This window comes from Arvicanthis niloticus, chromosome 1 (assembly GCF_011762505.2).
Source record: "Arvicanthis niloticus isolate mArvNil1 chromosome 1, mArvNil1.pat.X, whole genome shotgun sequence".
NCBI classification, from domain to species: Eukaryota; Metazoa; Chordata; class Mammalia; order Rodentia; family Muridae; genus Arvicanthis; species Arvicanthis niloticus.
Window position 1 is genome coordinate 89400890 of NC_047658.1, and position 25222 is coordinate 89426111.

The 25222-nt window shown below is 44.2% G+C and overlaps 1 protein-coding gene across 2 annotated transcripts; it reads right to left on the minus strand.

Moving 5' to 3' along the window:
- Positions 1 to 845: 845 nt before the first annotated feature.
- On the minus strand, positions 846 to 25187 carry Ears2 (glutamyl-tRNA synthetase 2, mitochondrial). 2 transcript variants are annotated; one of them, XM_034489600.2, is made up of 9 exons: positions 24990 to 25187; positions 21399 to 21554; positions 20139 to 20328; positions 13062 to 13534; positions 11562 to 11670; positions 8919 to 9072; positions 8707 to 8837; positions 5926 to 6061; positions 846 to 5384 (listed from the first exon to the last, which is right to left on the minus strand). In XM_034489600.2, exons 1-9 carry the CDS (start codon positions 25126 to 25128, stop codon positions 5301 to 5303), a joined length of 1572 nt encoding a protein of 523 aa, XP_034345491.1. In that variant the 5' UTR covers positions 25129 to 25187; the 3' UTR covers positions 846 to 5300. The 2 variants fall into 2 exon arrangements, with proteins under 2 accessions (XP_034345491.1, XP_076798247.1); XM_076942132.1 differs by lacking the exon at positions 24990 to 25187 and adding an exon at positions 24839 to 24965.
- Positions 25188 to 25222: the final 35 nt, after the last annotated feature.

A 25222-nucleotide genomic window follows, 5' to 3' on the forward strand; every position in this document is an offset into this window, starting at 1 on the left:
CACCCTGGAGTCATGCTCTAATCTCTCCTCAGCATGCTGCCAAGGATAACCTTCCCAAAGCAAAAGTGATCATGTCATTTTTCTGCTTTAAACATTTCAAGGCTCCTCACCTACCCCAGAACACCCCCATCCTTGTCTTCACTAAACCAACCCTGACTTGATCCAGGTGCAGACTCAGCTGAGCAGACCCTATTCCATCTCTGAGTCTGACTGATGTATGGGAATGCTCTCTTTTCCAGAAGTGATGGACACAAAAATAGGAAGTTGAGTTGGGGGAGGATGCCTGTAGATGTGGCTTTGCTTTCAGGGCAGAGCCACAGAAAACCACTCTCCCCAGCAGATGAGAAGGAAGTGGTAGCTGACTGAGCAGAGGCTGCTGCAGATCTAGGGCCAGGAGAGCAGCAGTGGAATGACCCTGGGCCCTTGCTGATGTCACTAAGCCAACAGTCCCACAACCTAGTTTACCACTGAACTTTCAGCTATGTAGGAAAAAGGAATCTTGTTTAAGCATGTTAGAAGCTGGATTTGTGTATCTAAAAGCTAGTACCCAGATATAATTTCCTTGATATAATGAGCCCTAAAGTTTGAAGTTATAACTCAGCTCTCCCTACAAATTGAACCATCCTTCCTAGCCATACCCCACTTTGGTCTTTCACAAAGTCATTCCCTTCCAGGTATCAGGACTCAAATCAAACCATGGGTATTGGGCCAGACAGCTATCTACAAAGATCTTGCTAGGGAGAATTTTTTCCTGGATAGGAGGAAGTAATGCTGGGAGATTGTTCAGATCTGATACAGATAAGCCAGTTGATGATGGTTTCTTGTGAAAGAACTGGTCTGACAGATGAAGGTTTTAAACACTTTATTCATGAGATAGAACTTAATTTCCTACTGTGTATTAACAGTGTTCCAAGTACTGTGTTTATAACCAAGACTAACAAACCTCCTGTCAGCTACAATCTCAAATTTTTAAAATAGTAAATTTCACACATGAGTAAGTACTATGAAGAAAACATCTTATTTTTGTGGTGCTGGGGTGTCGAACCCAGGTCTGCACATTCTAGCCAACAGTCTGCTACCCAGACACATCCCTAGTTCTGAGACAAAAGGTAACTTAGATAAGAGCAGTATGAATGAGATTGCAAAACTGGCTACTTAAACAGGCAGTCTCTAAATCCCTGGAACAGAGAAATCCCTAAAAGAGGAAGTGTTCTTCCCTCATTACAGTGGGTGCCCGGCAGATGGTGCCATTACCTGACTGTCCTGATAGGATGAGGGGCAGAACAGCTGACAAGGCTGACAAAATGCTGAGAGTGTGGACACAGCCTCAGGCACAATTGCAGCTGCCTCAGGTTCCAGTGAATTTCAGGTAGATTTCCCATCACCTGACCTTTGAAGTACTGACCTTTGAGGCTGTGAGTCCTAGAGTTTCCAATGAATTCCCTGATGGACTGTTACCTTTATTCAGTCAGCTTTATTCCTTGCAACCAAAATTATTGGCTTCCAAGAAGTTTAGTAATGCAGATAGATGATTTGGGTAACTGAGGATTGCAACTAACATTTACTAAAACAGAAACAATACAGCCAACAGGCAACATTTCCCACTTCCTCTACCTCAGCCCGAGAGCCACTGTTCTGCTTTGTCACCCTCTAGTCCTTTTGTGACTTTAACACAAGGCTCATCAGTGTTACAGCATTTTTCAGAATCAACTTAGCCTTGTTTCACCACTGGCTCTCAAAAAGCTTAAGCTGGTCTCAAATTTGTTATGGAGGCAAGATGGCTCCTTGAGGGAGTTTTTTGTTTGTTTGTTTGTTTTTCTGGGGCAAGGAGACAAGGCCTCTCTGTTGCCTTGGGTGGTCTGGAATTTGGCTCATTGAGGAAAAGTACTTGTGTTAAAGGTCTGGTAACCTGCTGGGCAGTGGTGGCACACCTTTAATCCCAGCACTTGGGAGGCAGAGGCAGGCAGATTTCTGAGTTTGAGGCCAGCCTGGTCTACAGAGTGAGTTCCAGGACAGCCAGGGATATACAGAGAAACCCTGTCTCAACCCCCCCACCCCCCCACCCCCCAAAAAAGTCTGCTAACCTGAACTCAATGCCTGGAACCTCCACTAAGGGTTAGAACTGACTCCTAAAAGTTGACTCTTGACCTCACATGTACACCTGCATACTACACAGATAATTAAAACAATTCAGTGACTTTATATGGAGCTGAGGATGAAGGATGACCCAGAACTGCTAATCCTCTGCTGGCATTACAGGTCCAAGACACCATACCAGGTCTACTAGTATTTCTATCACTTGGGGAACATTCACGTTCCCAGAGCACCAGCCTATGTTTCTATATTCTCTATCCTCTTATCCTCTTTCTCTGTCCTTTTTGGCTTTTGTAGCTCATGATGATCTTGAGCTCACCTTCTGTCTCTCTGTACCCTCACCCCCAGACAGGGTTTCTCTGTGTAGCCCCAATGTCCTTGAACTCAGGAGATCCATCTGTCTCTGTGCCTAAAGCTCTGGGATTAAAGCATACACCACCAAAACCAGCTTGCCTCAGCCTTTAGAAGGATAGGATCACTGGCATGTGCTATCACACCAGAAATAACCATTTTTCATGATTCAAGAGCAGTAGTTCTGACATCACTTAATTAAGAGTTGGGAGGGGGAGCTGGAAAGATGGTTCCATTCATAGCACCCACATGGCAGGTCATAGCTGCCTGTAATCCCAGTTCCAGGGGTTCTGATGCCCTCTTCTGACCTCTATGGGGACCAGGCACACATACAGCAGACAGATATACATTTAAAAGAAAGAGTTGGTCCAGGCATGATGGGACTGCCTTCAATTCCAATACTGGGGATAAGAAGGCAGGAGGATCTCTCTGAGTTCCAGGATTACATAGTGCGAACCTGAATGAAAATAGTTAGGTTTGGACTCTTAAAATTGTCATAGGCCTGAGTTTAAATATGACATTGTTTCATATCATATCCCAAAAGTGTTACTTAACTTTTCACAACCTCAGTTTTTCCATTTATAACAGAAAAAAATAGTAATAATACCATCTATCTTCTGGGGTAAGATTTAGTGAGATGGAGGTCTGATTTCTTACTCTATCCAGGACTACCTGCCCATAGGTGGGTGGGGCCCTTCCACATCAATCATTACTCAAGAAAATGCCCCACACACCAATTTTATTAAGGGTTTTTCTCAATTAAGATTCCCTCTTCCCAAGCTGGGCATGGTGGTACATGCATTTGATCCTTGTACTCAGGAGGTAAAGGAGGGCAGACCTCTGGGAGTTTAAGGGCAACCTAGGATACACACCAAGTACCAGGCAGGACTACACAGACTTTTGTCTCAAAAAAGATTACTGTTTCTCAGATACAACGAAGTTTATGTCAAGTTAACAAAAATTAACCAGCACATCATTTTCTTTAAGATATAGTTTTGTTCTATGATTGTTCTTGAGATTTCTTTTTGATTCTGTCTCTAACAAATTTCAAAAATTCGGCCGATCTTCTTGCAAATAAATAACTTTTTTCTTCCTAAGCAAGGTTCAAAAGCTCTTTAATCCTTTCCCATACTCACCTGGGTAAGGAGAGAATAGCAGTTATCTACCTCTAGGTAAAAATAATCCCCAAAGCAAGTGGCTTTAAACAAACATTTGCTGCCTCACAATCCTGGGTCTGAAGTTCCAGAGTGTTCTGAGTGTTGTGGCTCTGGGTGTCTCAGGAGGTGCCTGATTGGGGCTGAAAGTCCAGCTTCCAATATGGTTTACTCACATGGCCGATAGCAGGAGGCTCTGATGTCACGTGGACCCCTCAAGACACAAGGGCTTGAGCTGCTTTATGACCTGGAAGCTAGCTTTCCCAGAGGTGAGGATTTAAAAGAACCAGAAAGAAGCTGCAAGGTCCTTATGATCAAGCCTCTATCACACCTGGCCTCCTGCCCTCCTCAGGAGGGGGACTGTAGCTGCAGAGACTTTACCCTGGGGTCTTGTACCTGGTCACCAGCCTACTTAGCCTATCCCAAGTTAATTATGACTTTGAGAAAGGAAACCTGATTTCAGGAATCCAAGTACAATGATTTACAAGCAATGGTGGACAGAAGGGCAGATATGATGAAAGACACCAACAATAACTTAAAGTATCAGGAATCAGGAACTGGAAGAGAACAGGTAACCTTCAGTGAAAGGAGACAGAGGCTACCTAAAGCCCACGGACAAGGAATAACCCCAAACACAAGTGCTTACCCTGCTGGAAGAGTTACTTCTCCCTTTGCGATCCAGAAGGAAAATCTCCTGTCTAGTCGCCCTGCTCATGTCCATTACAGTCCCAACTCCATATGGGGCCCGGAATTGGGATCCATAAATCCAGGCTGGAATTGAATTGTCCTGGGCTAAACTGTGTTCTACAGTCTATTCCGAATCTAGAAACCTAAACCCCAGCATCATACAATGTGGGGGGCATTTGGGTGACAGACCCTTAAAGGGGTGTTATTTATGTTAAGAGGCTATTAGGGTGGGTAGCATCTGGACTGACTGGTGCCCTTGAAAAAGACAAGGATACTCTGGAACCCAGGACAAGTGTGCACAGAGAAGGATACTGCAAGAAGGTGGAAGGTGGCTGTCTACAAGCTAGGAGAGGCTCCCACAGGAAACTGACCCTGTGACACTTACCTTGAACTTCCAGTCTCTAGGACACTAAGCAGATCAATCTTTTTCATTTAAGCCACCATATTCTGTGGTATATTGTTATGCAGCCTAGTGAACCAAGACCTCAGTCCTCTGTGCTATTTTGGAATGTTGGTTTTTTCTGTAAACCAGCTCCTAACACGTGCTATAGAATGTGCCATGAAAACCAGCACAATGGGCTAGAGACAGCTTGTCGATGAAACACTGGCTGCTCTTCCAGAAGACCTGGCTTTAATTCAAAGTACCCAAATACTAGTTCACAGCTGTAACTCTAGTTCCAGGGGAACCAATGCTCCCTTTTGCCTTTGTAGGCTCTGTATGTATGCATGTGTTATACAGGCATACATGGAGGCAAAACACCCATACACATTGAAAAAAAAAAATCTTTAAAAAAATAAAAAAGAATCAAGACACGAGTTCAAGTTCATCCTTCCCAGAGTCAATGAGTTGAAACTGGCTGGGCACCCCTGAAGGCCAGCTGATGAGAGCAGTCAGAGAGTCTGTTTCTACTACTGTTCACCCTAATAGGCCCCAGGCCTCCTGTTCTCCTCAGAATTCAGTTTCCATGGGTAGAGGCTCTCAGGGTCTCCTCTGTGGTCCTACGCATCTTCTTCCTAGCTAGAAAGCACCTTCTGGATTCGTTCCCGTACTTCCTTTGGGCCCAAGGATACCATCATCTCAGCCACAGGGGGCCCTTGCTAAGAAAAGAGGAAAAAACACTGTCATTTTGTCTCAAAGGGATTCATGTGTAGCTTTCAACCCTCCATCTGTAAAAGACAACCATCGGCTAGTCCCAACCCAAAGCCTGCAACTCAGGGGCAGAGAGGGTCTGTCTTTATTGTATTTTCTTTGTCTACGGTCATTCTTGTTGTTTTTGTTTTATTTTTGCAGTGCTGGGATCAATCCTAGAGCTCATGAATGCTAGGCAGATGCTTTGGCTCTAAGCTACAAGAGCATTACTGGTCTTATAGTTTTCTCCACACAGCTGGTTCCCATGGGCCTGTTTTCCTGCCTTTATTGTTCTTAGTGACCTCCATGGAGGCAGGGATCATATGTGTTTCGTCCACTGTAACCATTACAGTGCCTGCGCATGTAAGATGTTCAGTGGGGGAATGAGGGAATAATAGCATTTCATCAGCTTATTATTCCCTGGAGTGGCCTTAGTGCCACACTGCGGAGCATCAGCTGGAAGGGTCAATGAGGGGCTGTAGGCAACAGTTCAGCTATGTCCCATCTCACCAGCTGTCCACTGAGGACCATCCGCAGGAGCTTCATCACACTGCTATGCTTGGTGCCTTCCAGACCCTCTGACAGCTTCTTCAGTTCTCTGTTCACCACATCCTGAGTTAGGCTTAAACCAGGTCTTTCTAAAAGCCTAAAAGAGAGCCAGTCTGAGCCAGGCATCAAGCTACACATCTTTAATCCCAGAAGTCAGGAAGCAGAGGCAGGAGAATCTGAGTCTGAGGTTAGCCTGGTCTACAGAGTGGGTGCCAGGGCTGCACAGAGAAACCCTAACTTGGCAGGGGGTGGGGATGGAGAATGGGTGAATATTGATCCTGGGTGGGAAAGAAAGCTTCAGAAGATTATTAATCACCTACAGCACTCAAGCGTTTGCTGAGGGTAGGGAACTTTACTACATCCATCTATCACAGGCAAACAGTGATGGAACCACATATATGGTGGCGCAGGCAAGTAGTAAGATATAGAGCACTCAAAGAACACCAAAAAGCCAGTGAGATGGCTCAGTGGGTACCAAGCCTGATGAACTGCCACCAAGCCTGATAAATTGAGCTCAATCCCCAGGTTCCACATTGTGGAAGGAGAACTAACTCCTCCCAGGTTGTCCCCTGACTTTTACACTCATGTGCCATGGCATGTGCCCTCCCCATGCACACAAAGTAAATAAATGTCAAAAATAAAAATAAGAACTATGATAAGAGAACTGACTAACTGCCATCTAGACCCTATACCTCACCAATAACATAGGGACAATAATAGCACCTGTACTGCATAGGGAAGTGACAGAGAGCTAAAATATGACCAGCACTAAGTAAAGGCCTAAACTCACTGTAAATGCTCAAAAATACTGGCTTCTAAGTTTCACTAAAAGCTTAAACTTAGCTAACATTTACTACAGCCAGCAGCTCAGAGACATCCCAAGTGAACCTAAAATGAAAATTTAGAATACAAGATGTGAAAATGGATAATTCCTGAGGAATTACTTGAAACAGCTTCAAGATTTGTCAAGGAAAGGATAGCACAGAGGAATAGAAATAAGACATCAGGAAACACCAGCTCCAGGAACAGCTCCACGATCAACATGCTAGGCAGAGACTCTTTCCCCAGAAACAGAAACAGTCACCAGGTGTGATGACACATGCCTTTAGTCCCAGCACTCAGGAAGCAGAGGCTGGAGGATCTCTCTGAGTTCGAGGCCAACAAAGTGGCTACACAGAGAAATCCTGGCTCAAAAAAACAAACAAACAAACAAACAAAAGAAACACAAATGATCTAACTCCACAGGCCAATAATCACCCTTATATTCCTGAAAGACAAGCTAAAACCCTTCTTAAAGGCACATTTGAGTTTTGAGTGGTCCCCAACTAGCGAGAGCTCAACTTGCAAACCATCCGCCACTGTTGGGTGGCCTTTTGTACACTGTGTGAAGGCTGTCTGCATATTCAATTGTTGATTGTCAAACCTGCAGAGAGCTGAGTCCTGGCAGATCTTGGTATTGTTATTCCTATGGTCCATCACAGGCCTCATATTTTGTAAACATTCACTTTCCTTACTTTCTTATTGGCTTTAATAAAGAGCTGCTGGCCAATAGCTGGGCAGAAAGTGGAAGGCGGAACTTCGCAGCAGAGAGAGGGTCTCTGGGAGAAGAAATGAGAAGTAGGGAAAGTGGGAGATTTGCCAGTGAGACATGGAGAGGACCAGACATATCCGGGATGAGAGGTAAGTAAAGAACTAGCCACGTGGCTAGACATGGGCTAAAAAGGTTGAGATAACTCAGATGAGCTGGCCTAGAATCTGCCCAGCTATATGCCTAAGTGTTAATAAACATTAATAAGTCTCTATGTCAGTATTTAACCACTGGTGAATATTAGGAAGTTTTGCTATACACCCTAGCTCTGACAAAGGTGGTGGGTGGGTACATTTCACTGTAGCTTCCCAGGTCCCTTAAGAGTATATTCCAGAGGCCGAAGAGCTAGCTTAGTAGTTATGATCACTTACTGCTTCTGGAGTACCCAGCAGCTAAGCATGTGAGGACAATGTGAGTCTGCTATTGCCTGTCACGGACTCAACTGGCACTTGTCTGTAGACTCCCAGCTTCAAATCTGTTGTTTACAGAAGTTTGTGGTATTTTTATTATAGAAGCCCTCCTGGACAAAGCCAATCATTAACTGGGCACAGGATCACTGCTATTTATAAAGTCAAGGAGATAAAATACTAAAAATACAAAATGTGCTGGGCAGTGGTGGCACACACCTTTAATCCCAGCACTTGGGAGGCAGAGGCAGGTGGATTTCTGAGTTCAAGGCCAGCCTGGTCTACAGAGTGAGTTCCAGGACAGCCAGGGCTACAAAGAGAAACCCTGTCTCAATAAAACAAACAAACAAACAAACAAACAAAAACAAAAAACAAAAAAAGAGAAAAGTTTCAGTACATTAATAATACAATACACATGGTACATAGGAATACATGCAGGCAAAACACTCATACACATAGATTAAAACTAAACACATATTTAAAGAAATAATTAAACAAAAACTCTGTTACTGTTACAGTAAGCCAGGTCCTCTCTTCCTTACACACAGCTGAGGAAAGGAAGCTCAGGGAGCAGAGCCACCTGGGCCTTAAGGGTTGCTGTCCTTAACTGAGAAGCCAATAAGAGAGCATTTCTTAGTTTGTCATAGTTTTGTGATGGGGATCAAAAGCCAATGTCTGGTGGAGAGAAGCCAGGGCAAATAGTGAAAAGGGTGTGTCAAACCCTTAACCAGGTACGTGAACACTTACCCCAGCAAGCGTTTGGCAATCACATCCACCTTTTCTGAGCTGGCACCCAGCTCTGCTCGATGGACAGCAGGGCGGGTCCATAAGTAGGAGTACACTGGGGAGACCAGATCCTGCAGACGGCTGATGTGACCCTGGGTAGAGAGGCAGTCACCACATGCACTGTGAGAGCTTAGGAAACCCTGAAAGGGGTTAAGGAGGTTCTACACCCACACCTGTCGCAGCAGGAGGATCCTCTCTATATATGCTGGGTCCAGAACATCCCTGTCTTGCAGCTTGCTCCCGAATGCCTCCTTCACCAGGCTCTGCAGCTTCTCCACCAACTGGGGTCTCTGGGTCTCAATGCTCACTAGCCGTCGGAGGTGCAGCCTAAGGGTGAAGAAAAGAGATGCCCAGCCGGGCAGTGGTGGCGCACGCCTTTAATCCCAGCACTTGGGAGGCAGAGGCAGGCGGATTTCTGAGTTTGAGGCCAGCCTGGTCTACAGAGTGAGTTCCAGGACAGCCAGGGCTACACAGAGAAACCCTGTCTCGAAAAAACAAAACAAAACAAAAAACAACAACAACAAAAAAAAAGAGATGCCCTGGTACTGATACCCCAGGACTATTCCAAACCTCTTCCCTCAGGACAGCATAGAATGTCACCTCTATAAAACCCATAGGTAAAAACATAAGTTTCTTTATATGTATAAAAGGAACAGGACTTGATGGAGGTCACAGCCACCAGTTGTCTAGGCAGGCATGGTTTGTTTTCAGTGTTTTATTTTTTATTTTTCTGAGACAAGGTCTTCCTATATATCCCTAGCTAGCCTAGAACTCACTCTGTAGACCCAGCTGGCCTCAAACTCAGAGATCTATCTGCCCCTGCACTCCAAGTGCTAGAATTAAAAGTGTGTGACACCATACCAGGCATTTTCAGTGTTTTAAAAATAGTAGCTGCTTTTCCCTGTTACTTTTGAGGTGTTAGAGAGAAAACCCAGGGCCTCATGCATACTAAGTAAGCATTCTAGAACTGAGTTACACCCAGCCAAGAAGCGATTTGAAACTAGGAGATCACAGTAATGAACATTCTGGTTCTCCCTGTGGAATGAGCAGCTCTGGGTGCACAGTGCCCTGACCACAGCTTTAACTGGCTGGAGCAGGCTAGATCCAGGTTGCTGGGTCAGATTCCACAATCCTCCAATGGCCCAGTCCCTCTCCTCCTTGGTGTCTTGCCAGACTCTCCCTTCCCACACTATCACCTGACCTCCAGAGGCACCAGAGTTTACACAGAAGAATCTAGAAATGTGCTTTTCGGCCTCATTTGGATTACGAAGCACTGATACGAAAGGAGAGGTCAAAAAATGTATTCCTACGATTTGGAACAGGAGCAGTTTCAATGAAGCACTCGGTTTCAAAGCTGAGGCTTTCTTGTCAATTCAAATTATCTCTTTTCTGGAATCCTAACTCCCTGAGTTTCTTCTGAACAGTAAAGCCTCCAAAAGTCCAACCCTCATACCAAGCCTTATCTTCAGTCCTTTGCTTCTTCCTGGCAGGACTAAAAGGGCCAAGGAAAGACAGCAGTGCAGATACAGGGACCACTCTAAGTCCTATGGCCCCTTGTTTGTGTTACAGAGGAAAGCCAGGTAATAAAGTGGTAAACAGCTCACAGGCTTGGATTGTCCTGAGTCCAAAGCCCACCTGGCAGGTGTTTGCAGTAACCCACACAATTACTGGAAAGCCAGGGAGCCTCAGACAGAGTGGGATAAGGGGCCTCTGGCAGGGTGGTAGTGAAGATTAACCATGGGACTATATTTGAAGTACTGATGCCAGGGCCTGGAAGCCAACCATTCAAGGGCTGCAGATCTGCAGGAGTCTGAGGCTCCTTGCATGTCACAGGATGGAAGACAAGACACTATTGGAAGATATCTGAATGCAGACTTTCAAAAAACAATCTAAAACTTTTTGCTTTGTTTTTAGCGTTTGTGACAGATTCTATGTAGTTATGCTGGCCTAGAAGTCACCATCTTCCCACAGTCCCTTGAGTGCTGGAATTATAAGCATGTGTAATTTGGTTGGAAAAATAATTTGAGTATTATAGAAAACATATGGATACAGTATAGAAACTGTGCAATCTCCTTAGCAGCAAGGCCAGGCGGTAAGAAGGAAAAAAACAACCCAGGAGACCCCCGGCCATGCTGAATACGCCCCAAGTCCAACCCTGGGACACAGTCACTATTCCCATGTTCATACACAACCAGTATTATTTACTGCTGCTGCTGGGATACTAACATACCTACTAATATATTTACTGTATCTATCTCTGAAGTAAGCATGGAGGTGCTTGATGACAGAAACATCTGGGGATAATTCAGCTTGGCTAGAATCTTTCTTTTTTGCTGACTCCTAAATTGCAGGGAGGTATCACAAAGTACCTCTCTGACCTGACTCCATTTCCTCCAGAAATAGTACTTCTATAGGATAAAAAAGGTAGCTGTATTGTATCTGACAAGCTAGATTGCATTCACTCTTGCAGGCCCCATGTAAGGAATGCCTCACTGCTCACTGTGTAAATCTGCTAGTCATTCAAATTCTGTCTTAGATCCATATAGGTAACACATAGCAAAGTTACACAACTGACAAAGTCATATCCTTAAAACACTGTAGTTAAATCAGTATGTTGGCACACTCCTGTAATTTGAGCAATTGGGAGGTGGAGGGAGGAAGATCAAGAATTCAAGGTCATCAACTGGCTACATAGTGAGTTTGAGGCCACTATGTAACCCAAGCTGGCCTAGAGAATTGTAAACAATTCTCCTGTCTTGACTTTCCGAGTGCTGGGATTACAGGTATGTACCATAGTACTTGGCTCTCTCACTTACCTGTTGAATTCTGGGAGCTTCTCTAGGTCCAGCAGGGCTGAGTGGCAGGTGATCCGAGTCAGGTCAAACTGTGTAATCAGCTCCGGCAGGGTCCTGCCCATTTGGTTCTCTGCAAGTCAGGCCCACTTGGCAGCTCAGCCCCTCCCTCATCTACTTATTTCTGTTCTTCCTGTTATCTTTCTACATTGCCCAGGCTAGCCTAGGGATTTTGGTCCTCCTGCTTCTGTTTCCCAAATTGTTGGGATATAAGTATTGGCTACATTTCCCTACTTTTACACACAAAGAAGGGCAAGCAAGTAAGCTGTAGGCTCCCCAGTACATTAGGACCAAAGCCACAAGAGCAGTGTGCCCACTGTCTGGCTGCTTCAGGGCTTCTGATCTGCTGGGCTGTGAGTAGGGTCTGACATCAGTGTACCCTACATACTTCCTCCTTAATGCCACAGTGGAACCTCAGTGATGGAGTTGCTGTGTTTCTGTTTCATTTGAGAAAGGACTTTGATATTTACATAGTCCAGACTGACCTGGAACTAGCACTCCTCTTGCTTTAGCTTCTCTAGTGTTGGGATTCCAAGTGTGTAACATCACACTCAAGACTGAAAGCTGCTTCTTTTTTAACCTTTTTCCCCTTATTTTTAATGTATATGTGTGTGTGTATGTGTGTGTGAATGTATGTCCAAGTGCATGGAGTCCAGGAGAGGGTGTTGGATCTTGCTTGACACTGGAGTTATAGGCAGCTGTGAACCATCTTATGTGGGTGCTGGGAACAGAACTCGGAAAAACTAGCAAGAGCTTTTAACTGCTGGGCCATCTCCCAGACCCTGGAAGCAGCTTCTTTATGAGCAGCAATTCTCTTTGGTGCAGTCAGGAGGCACCATGGTCAGCCACAGGGCTCAAGAACTATATCCTTTACTAAGGATGTGACTCTGGCAAGTTACTCAAACTCCCTGAGCCTAAGATCACCTTAGAAACTAGGATTATCAACTTATTGCCAGGGTTTCAGAAATCCTTGCCACAGAAAGTCATCCTATTTGGTACTTGGTGCTTCAAAGTTTGTGTTCTAAACCTGAAATAATCTGGATTCACAATAACATCAGTAATACTGTTAGAGCACATACTTGTATAATTACAGTAATCATGAGGTCTGTGGCTTTTGTGCCTATGATGTGGCCAGACAGAGGGCTGGTTCCTTATATTTACAAGCTCACTGGCTCCTAAGTAACCCTACAGGGCAGACCCTTAGCCCTATCATATGGAGGAGACTCATGAGACTTCTGGTCTCTGAGGACAAGGGACAGTACCTACTGTGAGCCCCACTCCAACAACAAAGCAGCGTGGGGAAAACCAAGTGAAGGAACAGTTATCTGGCTCAATAAACACTACTGACTAGAATAATGAACTTGTCCAAGATCATGTGACTGATGAGTGGCAATGCTGCGACACGCAGGTCTGCTTGTATCAAAGCTCAAGCTTAGCCACCACGACACTCTGCTGCATATGTACCTGCAAACCCCGAGCCACAGTTGGTGATGATGTCGAGCAAGGCTTCTGGCAGAAAACCGGTGGCAGCAAAATGTTCCAGGAAAATATCCCCTTGCCTCTTAGACAGCTTGCTACCGTCCCTGTTGAGGAGCAGGGGCAGATGAGCAAATCGAGGTGGCTGCCAGCCCAGGGCCTGGTAGAGGAGCAAGTGCTTGGAAGTGGACACCAGCCACTCAGAGCCCCGCAGCACATGGCTGATGCTCATGTGGTGGTCATCTACCACACAGGCTAGGTGGTAGGTGGGAAAGCCATCACTTTTCAGGATAACTGGGTCCCCCTCCACACTGGCCACTTCATGCTGAGTCCAACCATATACCATGTCTTGGAAGGCTGGTACTGCCTCCTGTAGGCGGAAGCGGATAGCAGGCTTGGGGTCTGTGGCCAGCTTCTGGGCCACCTGTGCCTGGCTCAGGTTCCGGCACCGATTGTCATACCTGTTGGGAGATAGAATAGCAGAGTAGCTAAGAGAACCATGAGTGGACAGAATCTCACTTGTCCTTCAAGTTCTTGTTTTTACTTGCAGTGCTAGAGACTTTACTCAAGTGTTGGGAGCCGACTTTAAGCAGGAAGTGGCTGGAAGGCAGCTATCAGCTTTGCAGCCATCTGGAACCATATACCCTGATGAGAGACTTGTTTTTCAATAGCCTGTAACAGCTGAAGCACACTCTGATAAATATATTGTTTATCCCACATAGCTTGTTTTGCTGTTTAGTGACCCCAGCTGCATGGTGCACGTGGTAAAATGTTGTCATCTGTGTTCCCCTGCTTGTGCTTATAAATGCCCAGGATTTCCTTGTAAGTGTGTGGTGTAGTAGAGTAGGAGTTGTGTGTGTGTTGGAGACAGTAAAGGAGACTTGACTACAGATCCTCTGGTTTGTTTCCATTCTTCGAGTCTCTCCCCCTTCTTCCCCCCACTCTCTCTCTCTCTCTTGTTAGACCCCAACCTGCAGAACAGAGTGGGCTGCAACACTCAAGGCCCTGAAAACGCTAGTAAGCACTCTACCAACTGAACTACAACCCCCGTCCTTATCTTTGGTTCCTGATAGCTTATACCCTGGGGTAACTCAGTAACCTCTTGAAGGGGCTTCTTCTGTTTACAATAGGTTTAAAAATAAAGTTGTGTGGAATAACACAGTGTGTTGACTTATTAATCATTGTCCCTTTTCCCTTGCTAAGGAGGACATGGGAAATGCTTAGACTAAAAGCAGAATTTCAATGAATACAAACAATCTTGTGACCTGGTACCAGTGATCAGTCCAGGTAAGAATGTAAATGACACTCGGTGAATAATGAAAGGCTAATAAGGTTCTGGGAAAGATCTTTCTTTCCAATGAGGTTAAGACAGACCTGTGAGGGGGAAACCCTCCTTTTTATACTTTCTAGGAGCACTCTGGATGCCACTCTCTGAGACGCCATGAAGAAGCTGTTAACCCCATATACAATTAAAGGAGAAAAGGCAAGGATGTCAGCAGGCAGAGAGGTCACCACAGAGCCCTGACAGCTCAAGGCTGCTCCTCTTAGCTGAAAGTCATCCACCTCCAGATTTCCCTAAGATTCGAAGATAAGATTTGTGTGGCTTATGTCCTCCCTACTCAAAGTGGGCATGGAGGCCCTCCAGGACCAGCTTCACTTAGGAACTCATAAGAAACTCAGACCCAAACTTAAGAGATGACAATCCAGCCGGGCGGTGGTAGCGCACGCCTTTAATCCCAGCACTTGGGAGGCAGAGGCAGGATTTCTGAGTTCGAGGCCAGCCTGGTCTACAGAGTGAGCTCCAGGACAGCCAGGGCTACACAGAGAAACCCTGTCTCAAAAAAAAAAAAACAAAAAAAAAACAAAAAAAGAAAAAAAGAAAAAAAGACAATCCAGAATCTATAGGGTAACCATAACCCCAGATAATTCGTACACCAGAGAAAATACTGAGAGCTGTTGTTATTTTCACCATTTTTAATAGAATTATTTAATATGTATATTATAAATATACATATTATAATATTTTAAATTATTTAATATGTATACAATGTTCTGCCTGCACAACAAGAAGAGGGAGCCAGATCTCATTATAAATGGTTATGAGTCACTATGTGGTTGCTAGGAATTGGAACTCAGGACCTCCGGAAGAATAGCCAGTTCTATTAATGTCTGAGCCATCTCTCCAGACCTGTTTTCATTTTTTAACTCATTTCTTACTTCTTTCCTTCTTTGGTTGAGCACTTCTTCAAAAAGTTTTATTTAAAACTATATGTATATATAATTTTGTGCTTATATGTATGTATATAAGCACTGTGTCTGGGGAGTCAGAGCACGGATGCCCCTGGAGCTGGAGTTACACAAGCTGTGAGCTGCCTAATGTGGGTGTTGAAAACTAAACTCTGGTCCTGTGCAAGAACAGTGAGAGTTCCTAACTCCTAAGTCAACTAACTCTCCAGTTCCCTAGTTTGCCACCAAAAAAAAAAAAAAAAGGTTTAGCCAAATGTGGTGCATGTATTAATGCCAACACTCAGGAGGCAGAGGCTGGTGGCTCTCTGAATTCAAGAATAGCCTGGTCTACAGAGCTAGTTCCATGATAATCAGAGCTACATAGGGAAATCATGTCTTGAAAAACAAAACAAAAAAATAACTAAAATAAAAACAAGCAAAGACACAAACAAGAAAAGGATTTTAAAATGTATTGATTTTAAAATGTATTACTATTGTGTGCACAGGATATGCATATACCCTGGTGCATGTGTGGGAGTCAGAGGGCAGCATTATGGAGTCAGTTCTCTCCTTCCATCTTGCACATGGGTCCTGCAGCTGGATGTCAGGTCTCCAGGCCTATGTAGTAGCAGTCTCACTTCCTGAGCCAATTCACTGGTTTCTGTCTGTTAATTTTAACTTTTTAAATATATATCCAGAAGTGTCCTAAGAAACACAAATGTGGGGCTGGGGAGATAGCTCAGCAGTTAAGAGCACTGTTTGCTCTTCCAGAGGTCCTGAGTTCAATTCCCAGCAACCACATGTGGCTCACAACCATCTGTAATGGAATCTGATGCCCTCTTCTGGTGTGTCTGAGACAGCAACAGTGTACTCATTCATAAAATAAATCTTTGAAACAAACAAACAAAACACAAATGTGAAACTTGAAAACTCAGTTGTTTTCTGTTTGTTTGTTTGTTTTGTTTTTCTTTTGACAGGGTTTCCCTGTGTAGCCCTGGGCTTCCTGGAACTGGCTCTGTAGACCAGGCTGGCCTCAAACTCAGATCTGCCTGCCTCTGCTTCCTGAGTGCTGGGACTAAAGGCATGTGCCACCACACTGGGCAGTAAACTCAGTTTTTGATACACCTAACTCTTCAGTCTCACAGATCTCATGTTATCATGTGATCATAACTAAAAGAAATTCATTGTATTAATAGAGTATAGTCTGTTAATGATTAGAAACAAACAAACAACATAGGTTTGATGATAGATACCTATTAACCTAACACCTTGGAGACTGAAACAAGATTTCAAGTTGGAGGCCAGGTTGAGCTACACAGTGAGATTTCTGTCTCAAAGGCAAAAGAAAGCAGTGAATGTCTATAAACAGCTAGCCTTTGTTCAGCAGTTATTGAAAGAGCTTCAATGCTATGATGCTATTACTGATAACAGTGTAAATTAGAAAAAGCTACTGGATGGGATCTATCAAGGCAATATGTTGTGCTTCTTGTGTATGTGTGTGTGCGCAAGCGCATGTCCCTGAACACCTGTTCCCCATGTCCTTATCGCCCCATATGTCCCTGAACACCTGTTCCCCATGTCCCTATCTCCCCATATGTCCCGGAACACCTGTTCCCCAGGTCCCTATGGCTCCAAGTGCCTGATTACAGGAGTGTATTACCATACCCAGCTTCAATGCTATATACAGTCCCTGTAATGAAGTCTACATTTTGGAAGAAATCTATGATGGGTAATATTGATGTCAATTTGACAGTATCTGAAAACACCTAAGAGCAAGTCTCTAGGCACACCTGTAAGGAATTGTTGAAGGATTATATTGAATGAATTAATATGAATTGATACAAAAAAACCATCTGTACCATTCTGTAGTGAGAATTTGGTTTCCTTAAAAACCCAGTTATGTTGAGTATGTTTTTGTTTTAATCTCAGGTGTAGGATAAGGGGCTGCTTCAGATTATGTACAGCTAACTATGATTGTCTTGTACTCTAGGAAAAGCATGATTTTTGCCAGCTGTAGATAATTTACGTTTGGAACTCTGGAGAAGGTATATATGGGAGAGTCCCAAGAGGGCCTGTGGCTGCTGCTGCTGGTTCCTGCTGCTGCGTTTGCTACTATTGGATTCCTGGTTGGAGAGATTCTGACCAGGAAGATTGGACTTGCCCCAGGGAACTTGACACACCTAGTCAGCAGGAAGTAATCTAAAGAAGTCTATGGCCCTTTCCCCTCTAACCTTCATTCTCTTCTACATTGCGTTGGGGCTTGGAAGGGATTAGGATGGAAGAAGGGTTGGAAAGCTGGTAGATAGGAGAATCAATAAAGCAGCCCAAAAATGTACACCTACACCATTCCCTGGGTTGGGATCTTGGACTGCATAGATGAGGAAAAGGAGCTGAACATTAGCAGTCATCATTTTCTTCATCCTGACTGTGGACATAGTGTGGGCAGATGCTTCAAGCCCCTGCTCTTGACTTCTTTGCCATGATGGACTGTACTCTCAAACTGTGAGCCAGAAGAAACCCTTCCTTTCTTAAGTTTCTTTTATCAGAGTACTGTATCACAACAAATACACTAAGACACTATCTCATACACATATCACAGATGAAAATAATGTACTTCAATGTTCCCTTACTATATTGGTTGCTTTTCTACTGCTGTATCAAAACAACATGACCAAGGGAACTTAAAAAGAAAGCATTAAATTGGGCCTATGGTTTCAGAGGGTTAGAATCCATGATGGTGGAGCAAATCCATGGCAGCAGGAACAGCTGTGGGTTTCTATTTTGATTGACAAGCAGGGGGCAGAGAGAGCATAGTGGGAACAGCTAGTCTTCTGAAACCTCAAGGCCCACCACACCTAGTGACATGCCTCCTCCAACAAGGTCACACTTCCTAATCCTACCTTAACAGTTCTACCAACTGGGGACTAAGTATTCAAACACACGAACTCCTGGGCACTATTCCCATTTAAACGACCACACTCATCACAACTCCCCACTCAGGACAAAGTATGAAAGGCATAAAGATTCATTAACAGAGAACAGACTAGTAATTCACAGTATTTCCATATACAGTTTTCTGTTGTTTTTTTAAAGTTCTCCCAGAAAGGCTTCAAAGTCTCAAGGTAGCTAAGGATGACCCTGAACTCCAGATCGTCCTGCCTCTGCCTCCTGAATGCTGGAATTACGGGCAAATATCACCATGCTATACCATAAATGCAATATTATAGGATAGAAAACCAATTATGAACTGATATGGAAACTCCCCCCACAAGACAGCAGGTGTGTAGTATACTGCATGTTACCTTGACTGGAAAAGGTAACAGTAATCCCCCTTTGTCAGCACAGGCACTGAATATACTACCTAGTGCCAACTACCTCTTGAGGGGAAGTAAGTGGCCAAAGGGAGGGTGAGGAGACATGTTTCTATTTTTTTTTTTTTTTTTTTTTTTTTTTTTGTAGTTTAAGTATTAAATATAAAGCTAGTTAAGTTAGCTCAGTAGGTGAGGGTGCCTCCTGCCAAGACTAATAATCTGAGTTCAATCCCCACATGGTAGAGGGAGAACACCAACTCATGAAAGGCCATTACTGGCCTAAAACTTGCTTTGTAGATCAGGCTAGTCTTGAACTCACAGATAACTGCTGACCTCCCGAGTGCTGGGACTAAAGGCATTTGCCACCACAATCAGCAATTTTTATTACTTTTAATTTTCAGTATGTGTGTGGTGTGTGTGTGTATATATAAGTACAGGTGCCAGAAGAATCAGATTCCTCTGGAATTGCAGTAACAGGTGGCTATGAACTGTTCCATGTGCATACTAAGAACTGAACTTGGGTTCTCTACTTGGTCAGTAAGCTTGCTTGCTTGCTTGCTTGCTTGCTTGATTTATTTATTTATTTAGAGAAAGGGTCTCTTTACAACACCTAGGCTATCCTGGAACTCATTATGTATAACTGGCTAGCTTAAAACTCAGACATCTTTCTGCCTCTGCCTGTAAGTACCAGAATTAAAGGTATGCACCACCATACACAGCCCAGTAAGTATTCTTAATTACTGAGCACTTTCTCTAGCCCAAAAATTTTTATACATCATATAGTTTTTAATATTACAGATAATATTGCCTGAGGTACAATTTAGCCAGCAGCTTCTCCTACAGCCCCAATGACTATGATCCTGCCTCTTGGCAGTTATGCTCTCTCTCAAAGTATGGACTGAACTCATACTGACTTCTTTTTAAGGAACAGAACACAAGTGGTAAGATGTCACCTCCATTAGGTATATTCAATTGCAGTCCAGGTTGTGGACTGTTCTACGCAGAGACCTGTGTGGTTTACAGATACAGTAGAGTTAGAAGATTGACTGCCTAGCATGCACCAGGCTATTTGTTCAACCTCAAGAACTACCAAAAAGAAAAAAAGGAGAGGCTGGGATTTAGCTCACTTGTAGAGCATTTGCCTAGCAAGCACAAGGCCCCTGGGCTCAGTCCTCAGCTCAGAAAAAGGAAAGGAAAAAGGAGAGGAAAAAGGAAAGGAAGGGAAAGACCAGGTCAAACCAGACCAGATATTCTGACCTTTAGTTGGTTAGAGAAAACCCATGTGACAAGGAACAGACAACTAGTTAAGACCCCTGGCCTGCCCAGAGCCTCTGGGGAGAAGAGAAGGAAATCTGCCTCAGGCAAAACTCCAGAGAACTGTAGGCTTGACTTCAACCCAACTTTAGCTTTGAAAGATACTCAGGACCAAAGAACCCTGCTAAGCCCTGCACAAATGTCTAACCTGCAGAAACAGAGAAGCAACAAACACCAACTTGGGGAGGCAACGAGAGTAAGCTGGGGTTCTCACCGAGGTGTCTGGCGGCTCCTCAGTGCTTCCTTCTTCAGGAGCTCCAACCGCTGTGGTGAACAGAAACAGGGATAGGCAGCTCCAGATTTCAGCAATGTTTCTGTGGCCTGGGCATACAGAGCCAGCCGCTGTGACTGATAGTAGGGCCCTGCAGGACCACCCCGGCGGGGACTTTCATCAGGTGAGATACCTGGAACACAGGTGGAAAACTGTCATCACAGAACACCAGAAATACACACAATGCTCTTTTTTTTTTTTCTTCAGCTATTCATCTAGGTGCTTTACATACACACTGAACCTTTTGTTTGCTTTTTTCCGATACAGGGTTATTCTGTGTGGTCCTGACTGCCCTGGAACTCCATCTATAGACCAGGCTGGCCTTACACAAAGATCTGCCTGCCTCTGCCTCCTGCATGCTGGTATTAGAGGTGTACATCATCACTACTCCCAGCTATACATCAAACTTTTTTTTTTTAAAGAAATAGCTTTTAAAATCTTTTTGGGGAGTGGGGTGTTAAGGGCCACCATGTTGATGTCCACACTGCCCCACGCTTGGGGCTAAGTGCTCTGGTTAAGAGAGAGAGTGGGGGAAGAAGGGGAAGAGACTCGAGGAGTGGAGACAAGACAGGGTGTGTGACCAAGTCTCCCGTTTCTTGTTTATTGTCTCTCTTTTTATTGTCTCCTCTTATTGTCTCCTTTTATCTGTCTCCTCCTACTGCAAGGAAATCCTGGGTATTTATAAGCACAAGCAGGGGAACACAGCTGAAGACACCTTACCACATACACAACATGTCAACTTCAATCCCAGCACTCAGGAGGCAGAGAGAGATGAATCTCTGTGAATTAAAGGCCAGCCTGGTACACATAGTGAGTTCCAGGACAGCCAGGGCTACATAGATAGACCCTATCTCAATAAAGAAACAAAGAATTACTTAAGTTTTCTAGTTCTTCTTGGAACTATAAAGCTGGACATGTGAGGTCGTCTCAGGGGAACAGGAGCCGGCCTAGTCACTCATGTCCAATGAACCTGTTTCTTGCCAAGTCTATGCAGGGAATAGACTTAAGTAAGATAAGAAGAGGAATCTCAGAACAGCCTTAGAGCTTCAGGGAGCCTTGGCATTTGTACAGGGAGTACCAGATTGTGTAAAGGTATCTATTTTTCCAGGAAGTTTCATTCTCCACCTTGAACCCTCAGAGAAGATCCACAGCCTCCTTTTCTGCTTCCTGTTCCTCCCTAGACTCTTTCCTTGTGAGCCTCACCTGCCCACTCTAGCATGTCCTCAATGTTTTCTGCTGCTCCTGGGATCAGGCGGCTCTGATCGGTGTCCTCCAGCCTCAGAATGAAGCTCCCTTGGTGCTTCTTGGCAAAGATGTAGTTGTAGAGGGCAGTACGGAGGCCACCCAGGTGCAAGAAGCCTGGTAAAAGAGAACAGGTCAGACAGGACAAGGAAAAGACCAGATCATAGGCCTCAGCTGAAGTACAAATAATAATGTCCTAACGAAGTTTTAAGACCAAGAAATGACTGTGATTGCCCTATATCTCTGGCTGATACCCAGACACACTGTCACTAAAAATGACAAAGGGGTATGGAGAGATGGCCCAATAGTTAAAAGCATGGATCCTCTTCCAGAAGACCAAGTTCAGTATCCAGCATCCATATGGTGGTGCATAACCATCTATAACTCCAGTTCCAGAGAATCCAACACTATCTTTTGACCTTAGCAGGTACCATCACAAATATGGTGCACATACACAAATTACTCATACATATAAAATAAATTTTTTTTTTTTTTTTAAAAATCTGTTTTTGTTGTTTTTGTTTTTTGAGACAGGGTTTCTCTGTATAGCCTTGGTATGTTCTAGAACTCACTCTGTGCTTTGTAGACCAGGCTGGTCTCAAACTCACAGAGATCTCTCTGCCTTTGCCTCCGTAGTGCTTGGGATTCCCTAGTGCTGGGATTAAAAGTGTGTACCATCACCACCACCTAAATCAAAATAAATAATTTTTTCTTTTCTTTTTCTTTCTTTTTTTTTTTTTGAGACAGGGTTTTTCTGTGTAGTCCCTGGCTGTCCTGGAACTTGCTCTGAAGATCAGGCTGGCCTCAAACTCAGATCTGCCTGCTTCTGCTTCCTGAATACTGGGATTAAAGGTATAGAACACCATGACCTGGCAAAATAAATAAATCTTAACAACAACAAAAGAAAAAGGACAGGTTAGCTGACTCTATAGTCCTTCACCTTGGGAATGAAAGAACACCCAGGTGTCGGGTCTAGGAGCTTGTCCTCACATACAAAGGCTCCAATGCTTCCAGAGCGCCTTAACCCCTTGATTTTGACATTTGCCTCAAGGCTAATTTTTACCAGAAGAAGAAACAGCATTTTCTGTTTGAAAATTATTCACCAAGTCCAGATCACACAAGCATTTAAGTTACATAAATTTAATGATTTATTCTAGGAGGGGTGGAGGGCTAACCACATGTTAACAACACAATTAAATCCTGTAAAAATCACATTTTGCATATATACTTTACATATGATGCTTAGCTGCATCATGCAATTTAAAATTTTCCTACTTGAGATTTACCTTAAGTGCCTGTTATAAGTAATCATAATTAAAAGCAACATTTAACTTCACTGTTTTTCCCTTCACTGGAGTTTAAGCTCCAAAGGTATTACTACTAAAAATTTCAGACCTTCCCAGGTTTGTCATTTCCCCTTTACTTTACTTTCTGGACTTTCTTTAGTCAAGCCCAGGGCCCTGGATCTCTATAATCAGGCCATTTACATTTATAATAACCTCATCTGCATTTCCAGGTACCCAAGGGTATGGGACAGGAAATGCTTTTCTGGGTACCAGGCCAACCTGGCTCAACACTAATTCTATGTGAGACCTTCAGCAAATTATTGCAAACCCACAAAACACATAGCTCTCAATGGAACTGAGTCTTAAGAATTTCAAGACAGAAAATACCAGAAATCAAAAATAAGACCCCTCATATCATGTACAGCTGGATTCAAATTCCATATCTAGGGACAGGGTAAATGGCTCCAGTCTCTGCTGTACAAGCATGACAACTTGTCAGGCAGATAGATCCGTGTAGCTTACTGGTTTCAGTCCATCAGTTGAGTACTAGGTTCAGTGACTTTCTCAAAACCACAAGACACACACGTATACCATACATGAAATTAAAAAAAAAAAATTGTGCCCAATATTAAGAAGTTGCTAACCTTTGGAAATTCATTTAGTTTTCACAAGTTTCAAGTTACTGATCTGTTAGAGGGCTTAAAAACAAAAATCAAGCTGGACCTGGTGGACTGAACCTTTAATCTCACCACTATAGAGGCAGAGGCAGGCGGATCTGTGTGAGTTTGCAGCAACAGCATGATCAACACAGAAAGTTCCAGGCTAGCCAGGATACAGTGAGGCCCTGTTTCAACAAAACAAAACCACCTAGATCCTTCTTAATAATGAGGTTGCTGGGATACCTAAATGTTGACCAAAGTAGAACTTCAAGCCAGGCCTGATGACTCATACCTGTAACACCAAAACCTGGGAGGCAGAGACAGGAGGATTGCTGCAGTTCAACACTAGCATGGTCTGCAGAGTGAGTTCCAGGCCAATTGGGGTGATAAATTAAAAATAAAACAAAAACCCAAAAGTGTAAACCTTCAATTAATTTTGACTATCACAGTGATCTACACTGCTTGTCAACTCTTTCCCATTTGGGCTTTTCCTGCCAGTCAGCAAAGAAATGAAAACGGTAATTGTAGTGAAGGCGACTGTACATAGCAGATCTTGCTAAGTGGCTCTGCTGCACTGGCTCAAAACCATCAGTCAGGTACTATTATTAGGCCTACTTGACACATTACAAAAGTGGGACATAAACAGAGGAAATAATTTTGCCAAAGCAACACATCTAGGGATTGGCAAAGACAAAAGTATAGATGCAGAAAATGCCAGGCCTTGGATCCCTGCCCAAGTGCTTCTTTAAATAAGGTGAGCATCCCAGTGCGTGTTTGCCATAGGTAAACAAAGAAACTGCTAGTTAAGGTTTAGATACTTGCAGCCATTTGGTAATCATTTTCCCCTGGTAATTTCATTTAATATTAGTCTGAAATACAGAATCACAACAGTTAATTATGAACCAGGGCTTCTACCACATATGGTTGAAATTCCACAATCTATATGGCTTGCCCAGAAGTATGCGTTTTTCCTGTGCAGCTGGGACTCTGCCAGAAATACCTTTCTCTGCTGACCTTGGGCCTAAAATGAAAGGTTGCTCAGTGTGAACAGGGCGGAAGGTGGCTTAAGCTAAAGGTTGGGAACTTGTGGGGAGAAGGGGAGATAACAGAATTTCTAACAAGATATACACTGGGCCTGTTTTCTTTTGGCTTACTAAGCTGCCAGGAAACCCAGGCTTTTGTGCGTGCCCTCTTAAGCTTCAAGCAAGTCTTGATATTTGGTTCTCAACTCAAATGTTACCTCTTCAGCAATACCTTCTAGGGAGCCCTATCCCGCTTCATTTCCAAAATGACACATATGACTCTAGAATTTGTCAGTTTCTTCAAAGCGGGAACCCTAACTTTTCAATGACCACTGCATTACAGCACATAGGTCTTGGCATATAGTCTATACGCTCTGCACAGTAAGTGTGTTAAGAAAGAACGGAGACAACACAACAAGGAAACTTCTAGCAACCTCCTCAATCACTTCAAATCCCAGTCTTCCATTTCCGTCTCTGTAAAATGGGGTCGCGCAGACAACCCCGGAAGAGACTGTTTCTGGAACTTTCGGGGGCGGGGACAAGAAGGTGGGCTGCGGCGCGCGGCGTCACGTCCGTCAGGATTACCTGTGGGGCTGGGAGCGAAGCGCACTCGCACCGTGGCCCCGGGATCTGGGCCCAGACTGGCCCCGCGCCGACTCACGCGGTGCCCGAGGGCCACCACGTGTGGCCTGGCCAGCAGAAGCCTCTTGAGGAGCGCCGCCATGTGGAATAGAAACACACACGTGGGCTTCCTCGCGCGTCACTTCCGCGCGGCGGGGAAAGCTCATTCCAACCAATCAACTTTCGCCACAGCGAGC